Source organism: Rattus norvegicus, chromosome 1 (assembly GCF_021556685.1).
Source record: "Rattus norvegicus strain SHRSP/BbbUtx chromosome 1, alternate assembly SHRSP_T2T, whole genome shotgun sequence".
NCBI classification, from domain to species: domain Eukaryota; kingdom Metazoa; phylum Chordata; class Mammalia; order Rodentia; family Muridae; genus Rattus; species Rattus norvegicus.
In genome coordinates, this window is record NC_141534.1 from 80,513,817 (window position 1) to 80,534,557 (window position 20,741).

The 20,741-nt window shown below is 47.4% G+C and overlaps 1 protein-coding gene across 6 annotated transcripts in view; it reads left to right on the forward strand.

Moving 5' to 3' along the window:
* Ptprh (protein tyrosine phosphatase, receptor type, H) overlaps positions 1-20,170 on the forward strand; it is a 47,658-nt gene extending 27,488 nt beyond the window's left edge. For 4 of the 6 annotated variants that reach the window (XM_087606622.1, XM_087606659.1, XM_087606688.1 and 1 more), the window contains 12 exons: positions 2,424-2,690; positions 6,767-7,033; positions 10,470-10,548; positions 10,661-10,708; positions 14,146-14,236; positions 15,023-15,113; positions 16,460-16,536; positions 16,645-16,779; positions 18,072-18,194; positions 18,327-18,487; positions 19,292-19,427; positions 19,515-20,170. In XM_087606622.1, the coding sequence (XP_087462748.1) occupies positions 2,424-2,690; positions 6,767-7,033; positions 10,470-10,548; positions 10,661-10,708; positions 14,146-14,236; positions 15,023-15,113; positions 16,460-16,536; positions 16,645-16,779; positions 18,072-18,194; positions 18,327-18,487; positions 19,292-19,427; positions 19,515-19,679 (1,640 nt within the window). In that variant the 3' untranslated portion in view covers positions 19,680-20,170. The remainder of the gene's footprint in view (positions 1-2,423; positions 2,691-6,766; positions 7,034-10,469; positions 10,549-10,660; positions 10,709-14,145; positions 14,237-15,022; positions 15,114-16,459; positions 16,537-16,644; positions 16,780-18,071; positions 18,195-18,326; positions 18,488-19,291; positions 19,428-19,514) is intronic. The other 2 variants (NM_001429154.1, NM_001429155.1) reach the window with 1 other exon arrangement.
* The last annotated feature ends 571 nt before the right edge of the window (positions 20,171-20,741 follow it).

The following is a 20,741-nucleotide window of genomic DNA, read 5'->3' on the forward strand; positions in this document are numbered from 1 at the left end:
GCATCTAGGGTAATTCAAGCATTTGTGGTAATAGCCACTTATCAAGGACTGCATACCATGTTTGTTTTTCTGTGATTGGGTTACCTCACTCAGGATGATATTTTCCAGTTCCCTCCATTTGCCTATGACTTTCATAAAGTCATTGTTTTTGATAGCTGAGTAATATTACATTGTGTAGATGTACCACATTTTCTGTATCCCTCCCTCTGTTGAAGGGCGTCTGGGTTCTTTCCAGCTTCTGGCTATTGTAAATGAGGTTGCTATGAACATAGTGGAGCATGTGTCTTTGTTATATGTTGGGGCATCTTTTGGGCATATGCCCAAGAGAGGTATAGCTGGGTCGTCAGGTTGTTCAACGTCCAATTTTCTGAGGAACCTCCAGACTGATTTCCAGAATGGTTGTACCACAGACTGGAATTTTAAAAAGAATGTATCTACTTTACTTTACATGTGTGAGAGCTTTGCCTGCATGTGTACAAGTGCAAAGGTACATGTAGTGTCCAAGGAGCCAGGAGTAGATTTCTCAGAATTTATCAGATAGTGTTGACACCTTGGAGTGCTGGGGACTGACATCTAGGTGTTTTTACCTGCTACCCCATCTCTCCTGCCTCTTGGCTGGTGTCTGATGCCTTGTCCCTTAATGGTAGGTAGGGGAGGGTCGTTTGAGCTACCAGGAAGGTGGGACAACGTGAATGAGGACACATAGTTAAGGCTTGCTTTCCTCTGACCAATCTAAAACAGAAGAAGAGAGAGGAAACATTGATCTTCACGAAAGTCTCTCTCTTTTTTTTTCCCGAAGCTGGGGACCTAACCCAGGGCCTTGCGCTTGCTAGGCAAACGCTCTACCACTGACCTAAATCCCCAACCATGAAAGTCTTTTGTATACTTACATTAATTTTCTCTTTTCCACACTCTTTCCATCTCTCTCTATCTCTCTCTCTCTCTCTCTCTCTCTCTCTCTCTCTCTTTCTCTCTCTCTACCTCACTTTTTCTTTCTCTGTTCTTCAAGACCATAGTTTCCCCCAGTCCTCTCCTTCCAGGCCCTCACATTCTTCCCGCCTCTCTATCCATCACACCTCTGTTTCTCTTCAGAACAGAATGGTCCCCTCATGGATATCAACCACAGATGGCATATCAAGCTGCAGTAAGACTAGGCACTCACCTCATATTGAGGCTGGAAGAGGCAACACAGTAGGACTAAAGGGTTCCTAAAGCAGGCAAGAGAGTGAGAAAGAGCCCCTACTCCAACAGTTAGGACACCCAGAAAGAGATCAAGCTACACGAATGTAACATACCTACAGAGGACCTAGGTCAGTCCATTGTGGGTTCACTGGTTGTCTCTTCAGTCTCTGTGAGCCCCTTTGGTCCCTGGTTTGTTGATTCCGTGGGGTGTTTCCTTGTGGTGTCCCTGGTCCCTCTTGATCCTACCATCGTCCCTTCCATCTCCCACAGGATTCCCTGACCTCCACATAATGTTTAGCTACAGGTCTCCACGTCTGTTTCCATTACTTGCTGGGTCAAGCATCTCTTAAGTCAACTGGGTTAGCTGCCAATATATGAAAACAGTAGATTTCATTAGGGATCATTTTCTCTCCTAGGTCTCTGGGCCCTCCAAGATCTGGGTCTCTAGGCAGTGTCAGGGATGGGCCTCCTTTCATGGCATGGGTCTCAAGCTGGACCAGCCAATCCTTAGTCATTCCCACAATTCTTGGGCCATCTTGATCCCAGCATATCTGGTGGTCAGGACCAATTGTCCATATAAGAACTTTGGTCTTGCTTGGTGTCTGATCCATCCACTTTAAGTCCTGGTTTCAGGAGTTAGATGGTTCAGAATCCAGATCTCTCATTGCTGGGAGTCTTAGCTAAGGGGACCCTCATTGATACCTGGAAGTTTCCATTGCATTGGGTTCTGGAGATGGACCCTCCCAGGTCAGTTGTGTCTCCCAGTACTTGCATCAGAGATACCTGAAGGTCTAGAACCTCTCATTTCTATACAGAACTCATATTTTACAAAGCACTAACGTAGGACTTGGGGGCATACGTTCATTTGTTCTAATTTCTTTGCTTTTTCTTTCTTGTGTCCTTGACAGGTGATTCCTATGTGTTCCATGTTTGCCTCAAATGTGTAGCAATCTTCCTGCTTCATCTTCCTGAGTGCTGGGTGCACAGACCTCAGCACCATGCCTTGGTAGCTCTGACTTAGGAATGCACTGGTAACCTTTTCTGAGCTCTGAGCACTAACTCTCAGCAGCATGCTCATGACAGCCAGCCACATGCCGAGAGCTCAAGGCAAACTGGGCTTCCATGTTGGGCTTTCTAGGTCTGAGTCATCCCAGCTCTGCCACTGGGTCCATGGCTTCTGAAGACACAGAAAATTGAGGGCCAGGACCAACACCTGACTTCCGTTTCTTTCCCCATTTCAGCTCCAAACCCAGTGAGAAACCTGAGGGTCGAAGGTCAGAACACGACCTCCATCAGCCTGAGCTGGGACCCTCCTGAGAACTCCTCCTCGCAGGACCTCACCTACTGGGCGCAGTGCATCAGATATGATGGTCAAAATGAGACCCGGCATACAAAAGACACCAGAGTCTCTGTGGATGGACTTGATCCTGGGACTTCATATGAATGCTCTGTGAGAGTGGAGAAGGATGGCGTCTACAGCACTTGGGAGACAAAAAATACCACAACAGGTGAGAGCAGACACTATTTCCTTTGAGATTCTGCGTCCTCCCTGTTCCATCCCCCTCCCTGTCTCCATTTGTTAATATTTTCTGAGTATGTAGCCCACAGTGACCTGGACCTCACAGCTCTTGTGCCAGTCCTTCCAGGTGCCTGGACTATGGGTGTGCATCATAACACCAGACTGGAATTTTTAATAGGAATGTGTCTACTTAATTTTACATGTTTTAGATCTTTGTGTGCATGCGTGCAAGTGCACAGGTGCATATAGTGTCCAAGGAGCCAGGAGTAGATTTCTCAGGATTTATCAGATAGTGTTGACATCTTGGAGTGTTTGGACTGACATCTAGGTGCTCTTACCTGCTACCCCACTCTCCTGCCTCTTGGCTGGTGGCTGATGCCTTTGCCCTTAATGGTAGGTAGGGGAGGGTGGTTGGGAACTTCCAGGAAGGTGGGACAAGGTGAATGGGGACACATATTTAAGCCTTGCTTTCTTCTGTCCAGTCTAAAACAGAGGAAGAGAGAGGAAACATTGACGTTCATAAGAGACTTTTTTATCCTTACATTGATTTTCTCTCCTTTCTACTCTCTTTCCATCTCTCTCTCTGCCTCACTTTTCCTTTCTCTGTTCTTCCAGACTGCAGTTTCCACCAGCCCTTTCCTTCTAGACCCTCACGTTCTTCCCACCTCTCCATCCATTGCACCTCTGTTTCTCTTCAGAACAGAATGGTCCCCTCATGGATATCAACCACAGATGGCATATCAAGCTGCAGTAAGACTAGGCACTCACCTCATATTGAGGCTGGAAGAGGCAACACAGTAGGACTAAAGGGTTCCTAATGCAGGCAAGAGAGTGAGAGAGAGCTCCTACTCCAACAGTTAGGACACCCAGAGAAAGATCAAGGTAACAAGTGTAACACGGCAGAGGGCCCAGGTCAGGCATTTGGGGGTTCCCTGGTTGTCTCTTCAGTCTCTTGAGTCCTTTGCTCCCTGCTACATTGACTCTGTGGGGTGCTTCCTTGTACCCCCTTATCCTCCCATTCTTTTTTCCATCTTCCAGAGGATTCAGAGACCTCCACCTAATGTTTAGCTGCAGGTCTCTACATCTGTTTCCATTAGTTGCTAGGTCAAGCCCCTCTTAAGACATCTGGGTTAGCTGCCAATTTATGGATTTACAGAATATCATTAGGAATCATTTTCTCCCTTAGGTCTGCAGGTCCTCCCGCCTCTGGGTCTCTAGGCAGTGTCAGGGATTGCATAGGTCTCAAGCTGGACCAGCCATTCCTTAGTCACTCCCATGATTTCTGAGCCACCTGATCCCAGCACATGTGGTGGTCAGGACCAATTGTACATATAAGAACTTTTGTCTTGCTTGATGTGTGATCCACATTAAGTCCTGGTTACAGGAGTTAGATGGTTCATACACCATGTCTCCCATTGGTGGGAGTCTTAGCTAAGGTGACCGTCATAGATTCCTGGAAGGTTCTGGAACTGCCCAGATTCAGTTGTGTCTCCCAGTACTTGCATCAGAGACTCCTGAAGGCCTAGAACCTCTCCTTACTACATAGAACGTATGATTTCCAAAGCAGTAAGTAGGACTTGGGGGCATACCTTCGTTTGTTTCAATATCGTTGTGTTTTGTCTCTTTCTTTTCTTGACAAGAGATTCCATTGTATCCATTTGTTGCCTCAAATGTGTATCAATCCTCCTGCCTCAGCTTCCTGAGTGCTGGGTGCACAGACCTCAGCACCATGCCTTGGTAGCTCTGACTTAGGAATGCACTGGTCACCTTTTCTGAGCTCTGAGCACTAACTCTCAGCAGCATGCTCATGACATCCAGCCACATGCCGAGAGCTCAAGGCAAACTGGGCTTCCATGTTGGGCTTTCTAGGTCTGAGTCATCCCAGCTCTGCCACTGGGTCAAAAGAATGGGGTCAATTGTACCCATCAGAATCTCAGTACCACCACAGGTGAGAGGGTTCGTACCTGTGTTCTCTTTTTCTTTTTTTTTAAGATTTTTTTAAAATTATATATAAGTACACTGTTGCTGTCTGCCCACACAGCAGAAGAATGTGTGAGATCCCATTACAGATGGTTGTGAGCCACCATGTGAGTGCTGGGATCTGTACTCAGGACCTCTGGAAGAGCAGTCAGTGCTCTTAATCCCTGAGTCTTCTCTCCAGCTCCTTATTTTTCTTTCAGCCCCCAGTCCACTCTTCTATATATTTACTTATTTATTTATTTGTGTTTGGGTGTGCAAAGGTCAGAGAACAACTTGCAGGCGTCGTTTCTCTCCTTCCCCCCTGTGCGTCACAGAAATCAAACTCAAACTGTCAGCCTTATGCTTGTTTATTTGCTGACATGGGGTCTTATGTAGCCCAGCTGGGCCTTGAATTGATCATCTTGCCTCCTGCTTCTAGCTTGTTTATTAATTTTTAAATTAAGATTTTTAGTGAGAATACTAAGTATTGATGGAGAGAGAGAGACTCTGAGCCTGGCTAGGGCTCTTCAAATCTCAAAGCCCACTCTTAGTGACACATCTCCTCCATCTAGGCCAAACCTCTTTATCTTTCCCAAACTACCTACCAACTGATGACTAAGATTTCAAATACGTGAACCTATGAGGACCATTTTCATTCAAGCCACTACACTGGTGTCCCTATAGTTTGGATTTATAAGCCTTATTCCTAAAAATTATCATTCCTCAGCAAGCAGAAATTTCAAAGTATAGGTTCTGTTGGTTGTAGGGTTGTTTTTGTTTGTTTGTTTTTTAAACTCTTGGGAAATGGGCTCTTTGGAGTCAGGAAGGCTCAATACCATTCCTCAGACACTAACATGTTCACTGTCAGCTGTTTCATGTGGCAGGAAAGGTAATTGGACCACAAAGCTCATCATGCCAAGGGGCCAGACTTGGTTTATTGAGATGGGGATTTCAAAGCCTCAAGCTTGAGGAGGCATTCTCTCTCTCTCTCTCTCTCTCTCTCTCTCTCTCTCTCTCTCTCTCTCACACACACACACACACACACACACTTACCTCAAGACAGATTCTCACAATGTGGCCCAGGTTATCCACAAACTCATGGCTAATCACCTGTCTCAGCCTCTCCCTCATTACTTAATATTCTCTAAAAATCTTAATTTAAAAATTAATAAACAAGCTAGAAGCTGGGTGGTCCCAGCACTTGTGAGGTGGAGGCAAGATTACAGGTGTTAACCACCATGGTTGGCTGTGGACACAACCCTTAGGGCTCTGTTCAATTTCAGCTTCCAATGAGGTGACAGATCTATAGAATAAAAACTATACCAAGAGCTCAGTGACCCTCATATGGAGTCTTCCTAAGGACCCCTATTCTCACTTCTATGCTTACTGGGTTTAGTGGGCAGTAAAGAAGAGACCCAGGGAAAGCAAGATCCTGCAGGACATGAAACCAAATCCAAAGATAATACCAAGGAGTCTTTGAATGAGGTCGAGACTCTCAGATCTGGCACTTTGTGCAACTTCAGCTTGTGGGCAGAGAGGAACAATGTGCCTAGTCCTATACAAAGCCTCTAGGTCCCCACAGGTGATATGCTCCATTCTCTTTGTAGATATAGTGGGTTTAGGTTCAACCTCATGGGCAAGAAGGGAGCAGCAGAATTGGAGAGACAGCTCAACAGTTGAGAGCACCCACTCACTGCTCTTACAGATCTCAGGTCTCCCCACTTAAGTCCAAGGCCTCACAGACACCTTTAACTCAAGATCCCCCACCCAATGCCCTTTTCTGGCTCCAGTGGGCACTCCTACCCACAAATACATATCCCTATATAGACAATAATGCAGATACATAACTAAAATATTTCTAAAGGAAAAAAATGTGAGTGGACTACAAATTCCATAATGCCATGGGGTTGTGACCTTATATATTCAGTAATACAGATTCCAAGGCATTGTGGGGGCTGTAGTCTGAAAGGACTTTGGAGACAAAAGACGATGAGGTGTTTGAGTTTGAGGACTAAGGGATAGACTAGTTCTCAGAGAGTTGGGCATGCAAAACCAACCACCTTTTGTGGGTAGGTCCTATTGATTCCTCTCGTTTTCTTTACTTAGTACCAGCTGCTGTCAACATCACATCCTGCATCAGCACTTCTGGGGGTTATGGGATCATCCTGACCTGGTCCTGCCCATCTGGGAGTTATGAGACCTTTGAGGTGGAAGTGGGCAGGAAGTGGAGCTCCCAAAATGGATCTTTGTGTGGGAAGGGCATGACCGTGTTAGATCTTGAGCCAGCTCAGTCCTATACAGCTACCGTCACGACTGTCTCTAATAGCCTGAAGGTCCAGTCTGCCCCTGCAACCTGCCGCACAGAGAGTACAGGTGAGTGGAGAGTCCCAGAGACAAATCTTGCCCTGAAGACATGCCATGGGGTTTTTGTTTGTTAGTTGTTGTTTATTTTGTTTTGCTTTGGTCTGCCTGCCTTTTGTTTCCTGATTTTCCTATCTCTGTCTTTCTGAGAGTGTACCTGTGTGTGCAGTTACATGTGCACACGTGTGTATGCATGTGACCCCAGAGGATAATCTTAGGTGTGGCTCACATAGCAGCTACACTAAAAATTTACGTATTATATTTACATACTTATCTATTTGTGCGTGTGCTACAGTGCACCTGTAAGGGTCAGAGAACAAACCACAGGACTCCCTTGTGTCCTTCTGCCCCGTGGGTCACAGGGATCTGACTCAGTTCCTTGGGCCTGCTGGTGAGCACCTTCACGCCTTGACCCACCTCACGGATCCACATACATTTTTTTTTCTTTATTGACCTGAAACTAGCAAATAGAGCTGTGCTCCAGGGATCTGGATCCCAGAGCAGCTCCAGGAATATGCATGCCTCTCCCTCCTCAGACCGATATTATAGGCATGTGCCACCAAGCCTGGTTGTTTCTGAGATGGAACCCAGCCATCATACTTGCAATGCAAACACTTTGCCGACTGAACCGTCTCACCGATTTCCTTAAAACAACAGCCTTCTTGAGACACAATGCGTCAGGTACACAATTCACTCACTTGAAGTCATCACGCACCTTGCTGGCAGTCGGTGTATTTCCAACACCATTGTAGCTTTCAATAAGATTGATCTGAGAACAATTTGCTTTAATTAAAAAAATTAGTTTTTTTAAAAATCTGAATGGATGTTTGCCTTTATGAATGTCTGTATGTCACATGCATGCCATACCTGCAGCAGCCAGAAGGGGGCATCAGATTCCTTGGATCTGGAGTTTCCTGCGGTTGTGAGTTGCCCTGTGGTTCTGGGTGTTGAACCCAAGTCCTCTGGGAGAGAGCAACCAATGCCTTTAACCCTGAGCCACATTGCTCCACAGTTGCATCCTCAGATTTTTATCTCAGTATATTTTTATGTCTAACCTTTTTTTAAAAAGTTTATTCCATTTATTTATTTGGGGGTTGGGGGTAGGAGGTGCACACACAAGCCACTATGCATCTATGGATGTCATGACACCTTGTTCCTTCTTTCAATTTGCCATCAGGCTTGGCGGCAAGCAGTGTAACCCACTGAGCCAACCATGGCCCTACCATGACTTTTTTGGATGTGTGTATCATTCTGCTCCCTTTGTCTCTTCCTAGGAATCAGGGCCTCTGGTCATACTAGGTAACCATTCTGGACAGACAGCAGAAGTGGATGCAATGTTGAGCTTCGCTTTGCCCATTTCTCTTCCTTGGGAGTGTTTCTCCTTTCACAAACTAGCACTCGGGAGAGGACAGTGTTTCTTGTCAAATGCCGAGGGACCAAGTTGGTGAGGTACACAATTGTCATAAAGGACTCATATATTCCTACTGGAATCTGTTGACCACCAGCTCTATACAACCAGGACCGCTGGGCAGCTGCTTTTGTCAGGGACAGGAAATGAAACTAAGAATGGTTTCTTCACATGGGCAGGGCCTCTGGCCCTCATCAGTATGGACACACTTGAAAGACCCCCGGAGTGGGGAGACCCTCACTCAAGTCTCGGGATGACACAACCCCCCAAGAACTCACACAAGACCGTCCTTGTTGTAATCACATGAGGTTTATCGATAGCAACCAGTGCACTGGGGTCGAGACTCGTATCCCATGCAGGGGCAGTGGAGTTCGACCCCAAGAGGCTGGGAGAAGAGGTATTTAAAGGGAGAAACCACAACCCGAGAGGGCAGGGATGGCGTCATTGGAAAGTGTGTAGAATAACAGTGAAAAATCACAAGGAAGAACTCTCTGTCCCCCAAGATTGTCTCCTAGGAGAAGCTGTCTCCTACTTCTCAGATTGTTTAACTTCATGCTCCGCTAGTTCCTAGGAGAAGTTGTTTCCTGCTTCTCAAGATTGTTTTCTAAGATTTATGGTCAGCTAGTTTCAGGGAGAAAGCTGTTGAGCTGGCCAATGTAATTATCCATTCTATAGCCCTAGGAGAGACTTCTTGGAATATACAATTTTGGGGACTAACCTGTTTTTTTTTTCTGCTCTAAACTTTGTGTCTAGGGGGGCAACTTTAAAACTTTTATCTTGGGTTTGGGGATTTAGCTCGGTGGTAGAGCGCTTGCCTAGGAAGCCCAAGGCCCTGGGTTTGGTCCCCAGCTCCGAAAAAAAGAATCAAAAAAAAAAAAAAACTTTTATCTTTCAACTGGGCCACATTCTTCACTTGGGTGGGTAGCCCTCTTAGTGTGCGCACCATGCAGCCTGTCTGGTCTCAGTGGCTCAGATGTCAGTTGCACCCCACCAGACAATTGTGAGAACTGAAGATGCCTCCAAATGCCTCTGGTCAGGCCAAGGAAGGGAATGTTATGCTTCAGCTCCCGGGTCAGCTCAGACATGACGTGTTTAGGGGGCTGGAGAGACGACTCAGCAGTTAAGAGCACTTACTCCTTTGCTGCTTGTTTTTTGAGACAGAGTCTCACTACGTAGCCTTGGTTGGCTTGGAACTCACTGTGTAGACAAGGATGGCCTTAACCTCACAGAGATCTGCCTGCCTCTACCTCCTGAGTGCTGGGATTTAAGGCATGAGCCACCACACCCAGCTAAGAGTACATACTGCTTCTGCAGAGGAACTGAGTTTAGTTCCCCGCACTCATATCAGGCTCCCTTTTTCAGGGTATCCAATGCTCTCTTCTGGGCTCTAAAGATACCTATACTCACATGTACACACCTGCACATACAAATGTAGAGGAAGAAGTGATGCATCTTAATGTATTTGAGCTGGCAAGATGGATCACAGGGTGAAGGAGCTTGCTGGCCTGAAATCAACCCCAGGAACCCACATGGTGGAAGGAGAGAGGCAACTCTTTCAAGCTGTGCTCTAACCTCCGCATGTGCACCCTGGTGTCCGTACGTGCAGGGGAGGAGGAATGCATTTAAAAAATGATGCATTTGGGTGTGCAGCTAAAAGTCAGGGGTTTTCAGAGAAGGGTTGTCTTTTCCCTTTTGTCCATCCTTCCTGTGGGCCTCTTAACACAGAGCTGGCTGAAGACAGAGATAGCAAATCTGTAGACAAGACCTGGGCTTTGGGCCAGCAAGCTGGCTCGTCAGGTAAAGATGTGTATCTCACAAGACTGAAGACCTGAGTTTGATCCATGGGGTCCACATGGCGAAGAGCGAAAACTGACCACATAAAAAGCTGTTCTTTGACTTCTACACACATGTGCCATATCACATGGAGACATGCATGGAGACACAGACAGACAGAAAGACAGACAGACAGACAGACACACACACACACACGTGTCATGCACACATAGTCACCAGCATTTCTCCCTTTGATCCTCACGGCAGCCGTCATTGCTGGAGCCATTGTAGGCATCCTCCTGCTTTTCATCCTGGTGGGCCTGCTCATTGTCTTCCTGAAGAGGAGGTGAGTCTTGGAACAGGACTGGCGGGTGCTTGGCTGGTGGCAACCCCAAAGGGAAGATGAGGATCCCTGGTCCTGAGCTCGGGCCCCAAGCTTTTCCGTGCCTTTCTTCCAGGAGAAAGAAGCAGCAGCCAAAGGAAGTGCCCAAGGATCTGGTGTTCCGGTGAGTGAGGCTGGGGGAGCATCCAAGGGAATCACCATCAGGTCGGGTAGAGTTTGCTGCTCATTGGACAGGTTGGAGGGTAGAACCAATTAGTTTCCTCACACCAGCCTCAGAAGGGACCTGGGACCCCTGCAATGGGGGTCCCTACCTCATTCAGGGAGTTTTTTTTTTAAATCTTCATTTATCGTTCTTTGAAAATTTTTGTATATGTATGCAATATGGTTTGATCGTATTCAGTCTCATTTTAAAAAAATTACTAATTTTATGTGTATGAATGTTTTCATGCATGTATGTCTGTTTACTGCACACAGGCCTGGTGCCTGAGCAGGCCAGAGGAGGGCATTAGATCCCAACAGAACTAGAGTTACAGATGGTCGTGAGTTGTCATGTGGGGTGGATGCTGGGGATTGAACCTGAGTCCTCTGGAAGACTAACCAATTCTCTTAAGCACTGAGCCATCTCTGCAGTCCCCATCCCAATTGTCTTACATGTATGTATGTATGTATGTATGTATGTATGTATGTATGTATGTATTTTACTTATTCACACAACACAGTGCGTGTGAGGAGGTCAGAGGATCAGTTGTGAGAATTGGTTCTCTCCTTTTTTTTTTTTTTTTTTTTTTTTTGGTTCTTTTTTTCGGAGCTGGGGACCAAACCCAGGGCCTTGTGCTTCCTAGGTAAGCGCTCTACCACTGAGCTAAATCCCCAGCCCCCTCTCTTTCTACATGTGGGTCTTGGGCATCAAACTCGACTTGTGTTCTAGTACCAGGAATTGTTAAAGGGGAAGATAATCTAGACTTTGATCTATGTGTGGAGACAAATAAAGCAAGAAGAGAGGAGAGGGAGGTTGAGGAACACACTGGGCAGCATTAAAACTATAGGAGGGGGCCAGGCTTGCTGGCCCATGCCTTTAATCCTAGCACTTCAAAGGCAGAAGCCGGCTGATCTCTGTGAGTTCTGAGGCCAGCCCATAGTGAGATGCAGGACAGTCCAGACTCCACAGCAAAACTCTATCTCAGAAACAAAAATCAAACCTAAATAAATAAAACAAAAGCAACGGAAGGCAGTCTGACAAGATGGCTCAGTCTGGAAGGGACTTGCCGTGAAGCATTATGACCTGAGTCCAGTTCAGAGGATTTACATTGCGGGAAGAAAGTGTGATTCCCACCAGTTGCTGTCTAACTTCCCTACACACACATCAGGGCACTCGCATGCTCCCTACCTCATTCTCCCAACACACACTAAATAAAACGCATGATTTAAAAACAAAACAAAACGACTGATTGAGGAAAAGGGAAGCCAGTTAAAAAGTATGTGAGCACGGACTGGAAGCAACTCAGGTGTGTCCTGTGAACTCAGCAGGGGCTTGGAAAAGAAATAGCTGCTTCCAAACAGGGGCGGCACTGAAAGCTCGGAGCGCCCGACAAGCACAGCTTGATGAGTAAGTGAGTCTGTTAGGGATGACCTGCAGAGCCTTGGCTGCCTACAGAAAGAGGGCTGCGTTCTCCAAGTCCCATCTGCACCTACCTTCTGGCAATGCCTGGAGCAGGGAGGATACAAACCTTCCTTGCACGCCACCGTGTGTTCAAACAGCAGAAGTGACTACAGGCTGCAGTAAGGAAAGGCACACCAGGCTCTGGGAAATCCGGGCTTCTGTGAGGGATTCTGGCAGTCTCAGAAAGCTGTCACGCTATGGAACAGATAATTTCGCTTTGTGGAGGTCTCATATAAGGAAAAGATAAATGTCTGCATGAGGAGTTACTCTGTCTAGGACTGGGACCAGTCTTGGTATACAGGCAAGAAGTCTCCTGCTACACTGAATACAGGGACGGGTGTTGGAGAGTGACATCAGAGAAGGGTTAGGTAGGACTTTGCAAGAGAAAGCAAGGATGCCAATTTGCTTCTAAGGAAGGAATTAGGAGATGGTTTTCTGTTTGAGATTTTATTTTGTTTTTATTTTTTATGTGTTAATGTGTCTCACCTGCATGTGTTTATGTGCACTTCATATGGGCTGTACTACAGAAGAGACAAGAGGGTTCTGGTCTCCTGGAACTGGAGTTGTAGATGGTTGTGAGTCATTATGTGGGTGTCTAAGTTCTCTTGAAGAGCAGCCAACCACTGAGCCATTTCTCCAGTCCCATCTTCTTCCTTTTAAAGGTCAAATGATAATTCTCTGCTGTATGGATAGACCACATTTAGTTTATCCATTTGTTCACTGAGAAATACTTACTCCATTACAAATTTTAAATTACATCAATGCATGTGCTGATGTGCACTCTCTCTCTCTCTCTCTCTGTGTGTGTGTGTGTGTGTGTGTGTGTGTGTGTGTGTGTGTGTGTGAAGGAACTGGTTCTTTCTACCATGTGGGTCCTAGGGATTAAACTCAGGCAGTCACATTGGAGAGGAGTGACTTAGTGACTTTGCCTGCTGATCCATCTTGTCGGCCTTTGTCCTTTTTGTTTCTTTGTTTGTTTGTTTTTAAAGACAGGATTTCTTTGTGTAACCTCAGTTGTTCTGGAACTCTCTTTGTAGACCAGGCTGGCCTCAAACTAACAGAGAGCTGCCTGCCTCTCCCTCCCAAGTGCTGGGATAAAAGTGTGCATCACCACCGTGGCTCCTGTATTATCATTTTAGAGGCAAGCTTTCGTTATGTTGTCCTGACTGACCTTAAACTCTTAGTGCTCCTCCTGCCTCCGTGTCACAAACACTGTGCTTTCTCTTGCATATGACCATGCCACTGACGCTTGTACTGCTTGTACCTTTGGGCTGCTGTGAGCCACACTGCTGTGTATGCAGATGATCAATAATGATCTTTGAAATCCTTTCCTTCGGAGTATTTTAATCAGAGCACTACTAAGCCAAAATCATAGTGACTCACTACATAGGCCAGGCTAGCCTCAAACTCAGAGAGATCTGCCTGCCTCAGTCTCCCAAATGCACTGGGCTTCATTTACTTTTATGTTCCGTGGAGTATATACGGTATGTGGAGGTCAGAAGACAACCCAGGAGAGTCGGTTCTCTCTTTCCAGCATGAGGCTACCAAACATGTAACTCAAGCAATCAGGCTTTGTGTTGGGACCTTTAACTGCTGAGACTTCTTGCCATCCCCAAGGTGTTTAAAGTCTTTCTTAGTTTAATTTTTAGGCAAATGGTTCTTTTTTTTTTTCAGAGCTGGGGACCGAACCCAGGGCCTTGCGCTTCCTAGTCTTAGTTTAATTTTTATTTGTGTATTTTTATTTGTGTATATGAGTGCTCTGTCTGCATGTATGCCTGTGTTAGAAGAGGGCATCAGATCCCATTAGAAATGGCTGTGAGCCACCATGTGGTTGCTGGGAATTGAACTCAGGACCTCTGGAAGAGCATCCAGTGCCCTTAACCACTGAGCCATCTCTCCCAGCCAAGTCCTTGTTCGCTTTATCCTTCTTCCCATCACAGCTTCCCAGGGGATATCCTGGCCAAAGACTTTGCTGACCATGTCAGGGAGAATGAAAAGGACAGCAACTGTGGATTTGCTGAGGAGTACCAGGTAAGTGAGGATAGATGTATCAGAGCTGGCTGCCACCATGGCTCTCTCTTGTTCTATCATTTTAGAGGCAAGGTTTCATTACATAGTCCTGGCTGGCTCTTGGTGCTCCTTCTGCCTTGGTGTTAAGAACATTGGGTGAGGGATTATTGACTAAAGCACGGACAACAACCTAACAATGACTATACCACTAAAGAAAATGGCTCTTTCTTCTCCAGCAACCAACAGCTGCCAGTAGACGATCTATAAACGTCACCTCCTTTTTAAGACAGGGTCTCATGTGTTCCAGGCTAGCCTAGAACATGCTACAAAGCCAAGGATGACTTGAAGCTACATTCCTCCCCCTGACCTCCTATGTGCTGGGTGTGCTCAGGTGTGCCCCACCTCACCTGGTTCAGGCTGTGATGGGGATCCAACCTGGGGCGCTGTGCATGCTAGGCAAGCACTCCACCAGCTGAGCGTGTGCTCAGCCTATCTCTTTTAACCGTACAGAAACTGTCAAGAATGCCTCTTTCCCTCTCTGTAACCCTGACAATGATGGATCCTTGACTTAATAACACGAGGACCCCCTGACTCCTCACCCAGCACATCTGTATGAGGAAGCCCCAATTCTACCAAATTCTCACAAGTATCCCAAGGTGGAGGGTCATACATCTCCAATGTTTGTGAGTGCTAGAGTCCCAAGATTCAGTGGATAGACGGAAGGGGGTACGTGGAGTTGTGAGGGCATTGGAGGAAGGCGAAGAAAATCCAACACTTTGAACCTTCTCTCTGTCTCTCTGCCTCTAGCAATTGGCTCTGGAGGGCCAAGGCCAGTCTCAGATGACAGCATTGGCTCTAGAGAATGTATCCAAGAACCGCTACAGGAATGTGCTGCCCTGTGAGTTTCTGGTGTCTGCACCTTCATCTGGCTCCCATGGAGTCAGCCAGAACACCCCATTCCTTTGATCCCCCCCTCTTGTCTGTCTCTCTTTGTCTCTGACTCTTCATCTCTCCAACTCTCTGTCTCTGTCTCCACTTTGTGTTCAAGCATGTGCATCCAGGTTGGCATGAATCTGTTTGTGGAGGCCAGAAGTCAACCTCAAATGCCTTCTTCAGTCACTAACTACTTTAAAATTTTAGCTTATTATTTTTAAATTTTTATTCTGTGTGTGTGTGTGTGTGTGTGTGTGTGTGTGTGTGTGTGTGTGTGTGATATATATGTGGGTGCCCATGGATACCAGAAGGTTTGCATTGACTGGACTGATTTTTTAAAATATTATTTATTTAATGTACACTATAGCTGTCTTCTGACACACCAGAAGAGGGCATCAGATCCCATTATAGATGGTTGTGAGCCACCATGTGGTTGCTGGGAATTGAACTAAGGACCTCTGGGCAGTGTTCTTAACCACCAAGCCAGCCCCAAGTGGGATGATCTTTAGATGGTTATACACCACCCAACCATGAGCATTGGGAAATAAACTCATGTCCTCTACAAGAGAACCGAATGCTCTTCTCGTATCCACTGAGCCATCTCCCCGGCATTGTAGTGTATAGTGGAGGTCAGAGGACAGCTTGCATGTATCAGTTTTCTCCTTCTACCATGTGGACACCAAGGATCAAAATCAGTCAACTAGGTTTGGTGCCAATGCCTTTACCTGCTGTGCCTTCTTGGCTGTCCTGGAACTCACTCTGCAGAACATGCCGGCTTTAAACTCACAGACATCTGCTTGTCTCTGCTTCTGCCTCCTGAGTGCTGGGATTAAAGGCGTGCACCACCACCACCCTTTCGATTCTCCCGCCTTCACTTCCAACTATTTGCTTTATAGGCATCACCACACCTGGTTTTATACAGTGCCAAGGATCCAACTCGGGCTTTTTGCATGCTAGGCAAGCACTCTACCTACCGACTAAGCCACATACCCATCCCTACCTTGTTTTTGGAGACCTTGTTTCAAACAATCTGGAAGTTACCGAGTCTGGCTGGCCTGTAAGCCTAAGGGATCCTCTTGTCTCTGCCTCCCTAGTTCTTGGGAGCTAACACACACTACCATGCCTGGCTTTTTTTTTTTTTTTTTTGGTTCTTTTTTTCGGAGCTGGGGACCGAACCCAGGGCCTTGCTCTATGCCTGGCTTTTTGATATAGGTTCTAGATCTTGGACTACGGTTACTTTACCAGCTGAGCTGTCACCCCAGACCCTTTCACAGCCTGCTTTTCATTGCTGATACTGGTGTGTTTCCCTAGATGACTGGTCCCGGGTTCCCCTGCAGCCCCTCCATGAGGAACCAGGCTCAGACTACATCAACGCCAGTTTTATGCCTGTAAGATAACAATGGGGTGTGGCCCTCAATGAGCCTGGGGAGATAAAGAACTGACAGGGGATGGTCATCTGATGGCCTCCCTTTGACATGCCTGCTTTCCTCAACAAGGGTCTCTGGAGCCCCAAGGAGTTCATTGCAACCCAGGGTCCCCTGCCTCACACTGTGAGTGACTTCTGGCGAATGGTGTGGGAACAGCAGAGCCACACCCTGGTCATGCTGGCCAACTGCATGGAGTCTGGACAGGTGAGGAAAGATGTCTGCCCTGGTGCTAAACTCTGAGTACCAACCTGTGACCCAGCCCCACCTAGACACTAACTGGGTGCAGTCCCTTGTACATGCCTCTGCGCCTCTCCAATATCATTCTAGCCATCTTCAACATGCACCCATCCCCTCCACCTTATACTGTCCACAAGTGTATGTTCTGCTACTGTGAGTAAATGCCATGGTCTGGATAGCTTACACAGAACAAAGGTTCATGTGGCTTATGCTTTTAGAGTGTGGGAAACGGAGGAGCATCCAGAGAGGGTCTTCTTCCTTCAAGATGGAGAGTGCCACATGGCGAGGCAGAGTTGCTGTTCTGGCTCAGTTCTCCTCCTTATCATAATACCATCATGACTACCACCCTGAGGGGCCTACCGCTAGGACTCCATCCAATCCTAGTTTCTTCCAATGGACCCCATCTCCAAATACCATCCATATATGAATTTGGGAATGAGGCTCTCAGTACATAAAATCTGAGTGAGGCAACATTCAAATTATATCAAGGCTCACAGACCTTGAGATTTAGGAGTCCTTTGGGCTGAGGAATCTTTTATACATGGCACCCTTGGTTCCTACTTTGCTGCCAGGTCAGCAGGCATATTCTCACCTTGATTAGAAGAGCCACATGGAGGGCTGGAGCTTGCTTACTATGCATGAGGCCTTGGGCCCAGTCCCCAACACTGTGTAAACCTGTGAGGTGATGCAAGCCGATGATCCCAGCGCCCTGGAGACGGAAGCAGGAGGAGCAGAAGTCAAGGTTATCTTTGACTTCAAACCAAGCTCAACACCAGCTTGTGCTCTGAGATCTCATGAAGGGGGGGGGGGTAGAACATGCAAAAGGTATCTTGTTCTCAGAGTTGGGGAGATAGCTCAGTGGATAAAGGGCATGTAAGCACAGGGACAAGAGTTTGAATCCAGAGAGCCTCCATGATTGCCAGGTAATGTAGTGACTCACTTGTCATGCCAGCCTTCAGGAGGCAAAGAAATGGAACCTCTGGACCAGGCTGGCCTGGCAGACTAGCCATCGTGGGCAAGCTCTGTGTTCAGTGAGAGACCCTGCCTCAGCGAATACAGCATAGCGAGGCTGAGGAAGACTCCGGAAAACAGCCTCAGGCAGCCATATACATATGCACACACAGGCATATTCATTCCCAACAGGGTACCAACACCACACACACACACACACACACACACACACACACACACACACACACACCAGACAAACAAACAGAAAGTGCCCTGCTCTTTGCTGACTGTCCCTGTCTCCCTCCCAGGTGAAGTGTGAGCATTACTGGCCCCTGGATGCTCAGCCCTGCACTCATGGCCAGCTGCAGGTGACGCTGGTTAGTGAGGAGGTGACAGAGAACTGGACAGTGAGGCATCTTCAGCTCTTCCATGTGAGTCCCTCTAACCATACCCAGGCCCCTCAGGAGAGCTCCCTGCAGTGTGTGTCCCAGAGAATCCCCTATTAAGCACAGAAACTTCCGGAGCCTCTACAGCCTCCGTCCTCAGCCCTCACTTCCTTTCAGATGAAAGAACAGCAGACTCTCTCTGTGCGCCAATTCCACTACGTGGCCTGGCCAGATCACGGAGTTCCTTACTCCCCAGACCCCTTGCTGGCTTTCCAAAAGTTGCTTCGGCAATGGTTGGATCAGACCATGGATGGAGGTCCGCCCATTGTGCATTGCAGGTGAGTGTCACCCTGTTACTCTGTCCCTGTCCCCCAGGGACTCAGAATCTATCACAGAATTGCACACATAAATATAATTAAAAGTCAAATAACTTTCAAAAGCAATTTGGGGCTGGACATGGTGGCATATCTGTAATCCAAGCACTTGGGAGGCAGAGGCAGGTGGGTCTGTAAGTTCTAGGCCAGCCTGGTCTTCAGACTGAGTTCCAGGACAGCTGGAACTACACAGAGAAACTATGTTTTGAAAAACCCAAATCTATGACAGGGGTGGTCTACACTTGTAGTCCCAGGACTCAGAAGGCAGATGTAGTCAGATTTCCTGAGTTTGAGGCCAGCCTGGTCTATAGAGTGAGTTCCTGGAGAGCTAGGGCTACACAGAGAAACCCTGTGTGGACAAGCAAAACAAAACAAAATAAAACAACAAAGCCCCCAACCAATTTGTTTAAGTATTCTTCCTGTGAATTTCAGTTCCAGACCTGTTATTAGCTGCTTGGCCTAGGACACAAGACTTCCCCTTCCTCAGTTTTCGTTTTGCCATCTGTAAAGTGGGTTGCTGACACAGCTTATTTTCACGCTTGGAAGCACTGACAAGATAAAGCAGGGATCACACAGATGACCAATGGCTGTGGGAAACCCCAGGCCCAGTCACTGCCCTCCTTTGCTTCCCATCCCCTGAGTAAACTGGGTCTTGCTGAGGGCTGCACTCTCTGGGCGTTCCATAACCATGCAATCTCAGCACCTAGCACTCAAGATTACCCTCCTCCCAGTGCTGGAGGCCTGACCCCTGTCTTGTCCCTTGCCTAGTGCTGGTGTGGGCCGGACGGGCACCCTCATTGCACTGGATGTCCTGCTGCGGCAGCTGGAGTGTGAGGGGCTGGTGGATCCCTTCAGCTTTGTGAAGAAGATGAGAGAGAGCCGGCCATTGATGGTGCAGACAGAGGTAAAGAGCTTTAGTGGGGACAACAGGGGTGTGGTGGGAGACATGGGACCTTCAGGAAGCTTCCCTCACTCTGTGCGTCCTCCCCAGGCCCAGTATGTGTTTCTACATCAGTGCATCTTGAGATCCCTCCAGAAGCCAGATCCAGCCCTCCCTGCAAAGGAGGCAACCTATGAGAACGTGGCAAGCTTAGTTTATGAGAATGCATCCGCCATCAGGGCCCATGAGTCTGAGGTCTCAGCTTCTGGGTGCTGAACCTAGACAAAGCAATACTCAGGCCTGGTCTGGGCCTGTGCTGGAGCCCAGATACCTGGACCTCCAAGTGAACTGAGGATTGGAGTCCTAGCCTCCTCAACCCTTGGGAGGAAGCACTGAAAACCCATCTCTGTTGTCCAAGGGCAGGAAGGACTGATGTACTTCAACTTGTGAGCCCTGCCTGAGAGCTGGAACCTGAGAACAGGGGTGACGGTAGGTTTCCTGTTCTTTGAGTGGAAACAGCTACAGCCTGGGTAGGCAGGCTCTCAAAGAAACAGGCTGGAACCTGGATTCAAAAGAAGGAATCAGGGTCTTGAATTCTACTACCTGAAGAGCAAAGGCAGGCGGGTACCTGCCCCTTTTTACTTCAGAAACCAAATCAGTCTCCTTTAATCCAAGGCTGAAGGGAGTCCCTTTGCTTGTGGTCTCCTTGTGCCCCATGTCTGTACATTTTTTCCTTCTGTATAATTTATTAAACTCTTCTCCCCGAAGGTGGCTAGTGCGTTTTTGTCTCTGGAGATAATACAGGGATAGGAGAGGGGGTTCCAGATGTAAAGACTGAGCAAATGCCTATGGAGGGAACTTGAGGAGCACATACTATTCCACCACCCCCTAAAAAGTACGGGATTTGGGCTGGGAGGATATCCCAGTTGGTAAAGTGATTGCTTTGGAACATGGGGATATAAGTTTGGGCCTCAGAGCCCATGTGGAAAAAGCTGGGTGTGGTGGGGCTTGCTGGTAGTGGCAGAGATGAGGAGCCAGCCATAGGCAGATCCTAGGGGCTTGATGGCCAGCCAGCCTCGCCTACTCAGTGTATTCCAAGCCAAGGAGAGACTGTCTCTCAAAACAATACAGATAGCGATACTGAGATGGCTCAGCTGGAAAAGGCCCTTCCTGTAAAGCCTGATGACCTGAGTTCAATCCCCAGGACCCAGATGGTGGGAGGAGAGAGCCAACGCCCTTTAAACTGTCCTCTGACCCTCACATTCCACTCCCCTATACAAATAAACAAGTGTAATTTAATTTTTAAAAGGTGGGTGGCACCTGATGGAAAACATGCTG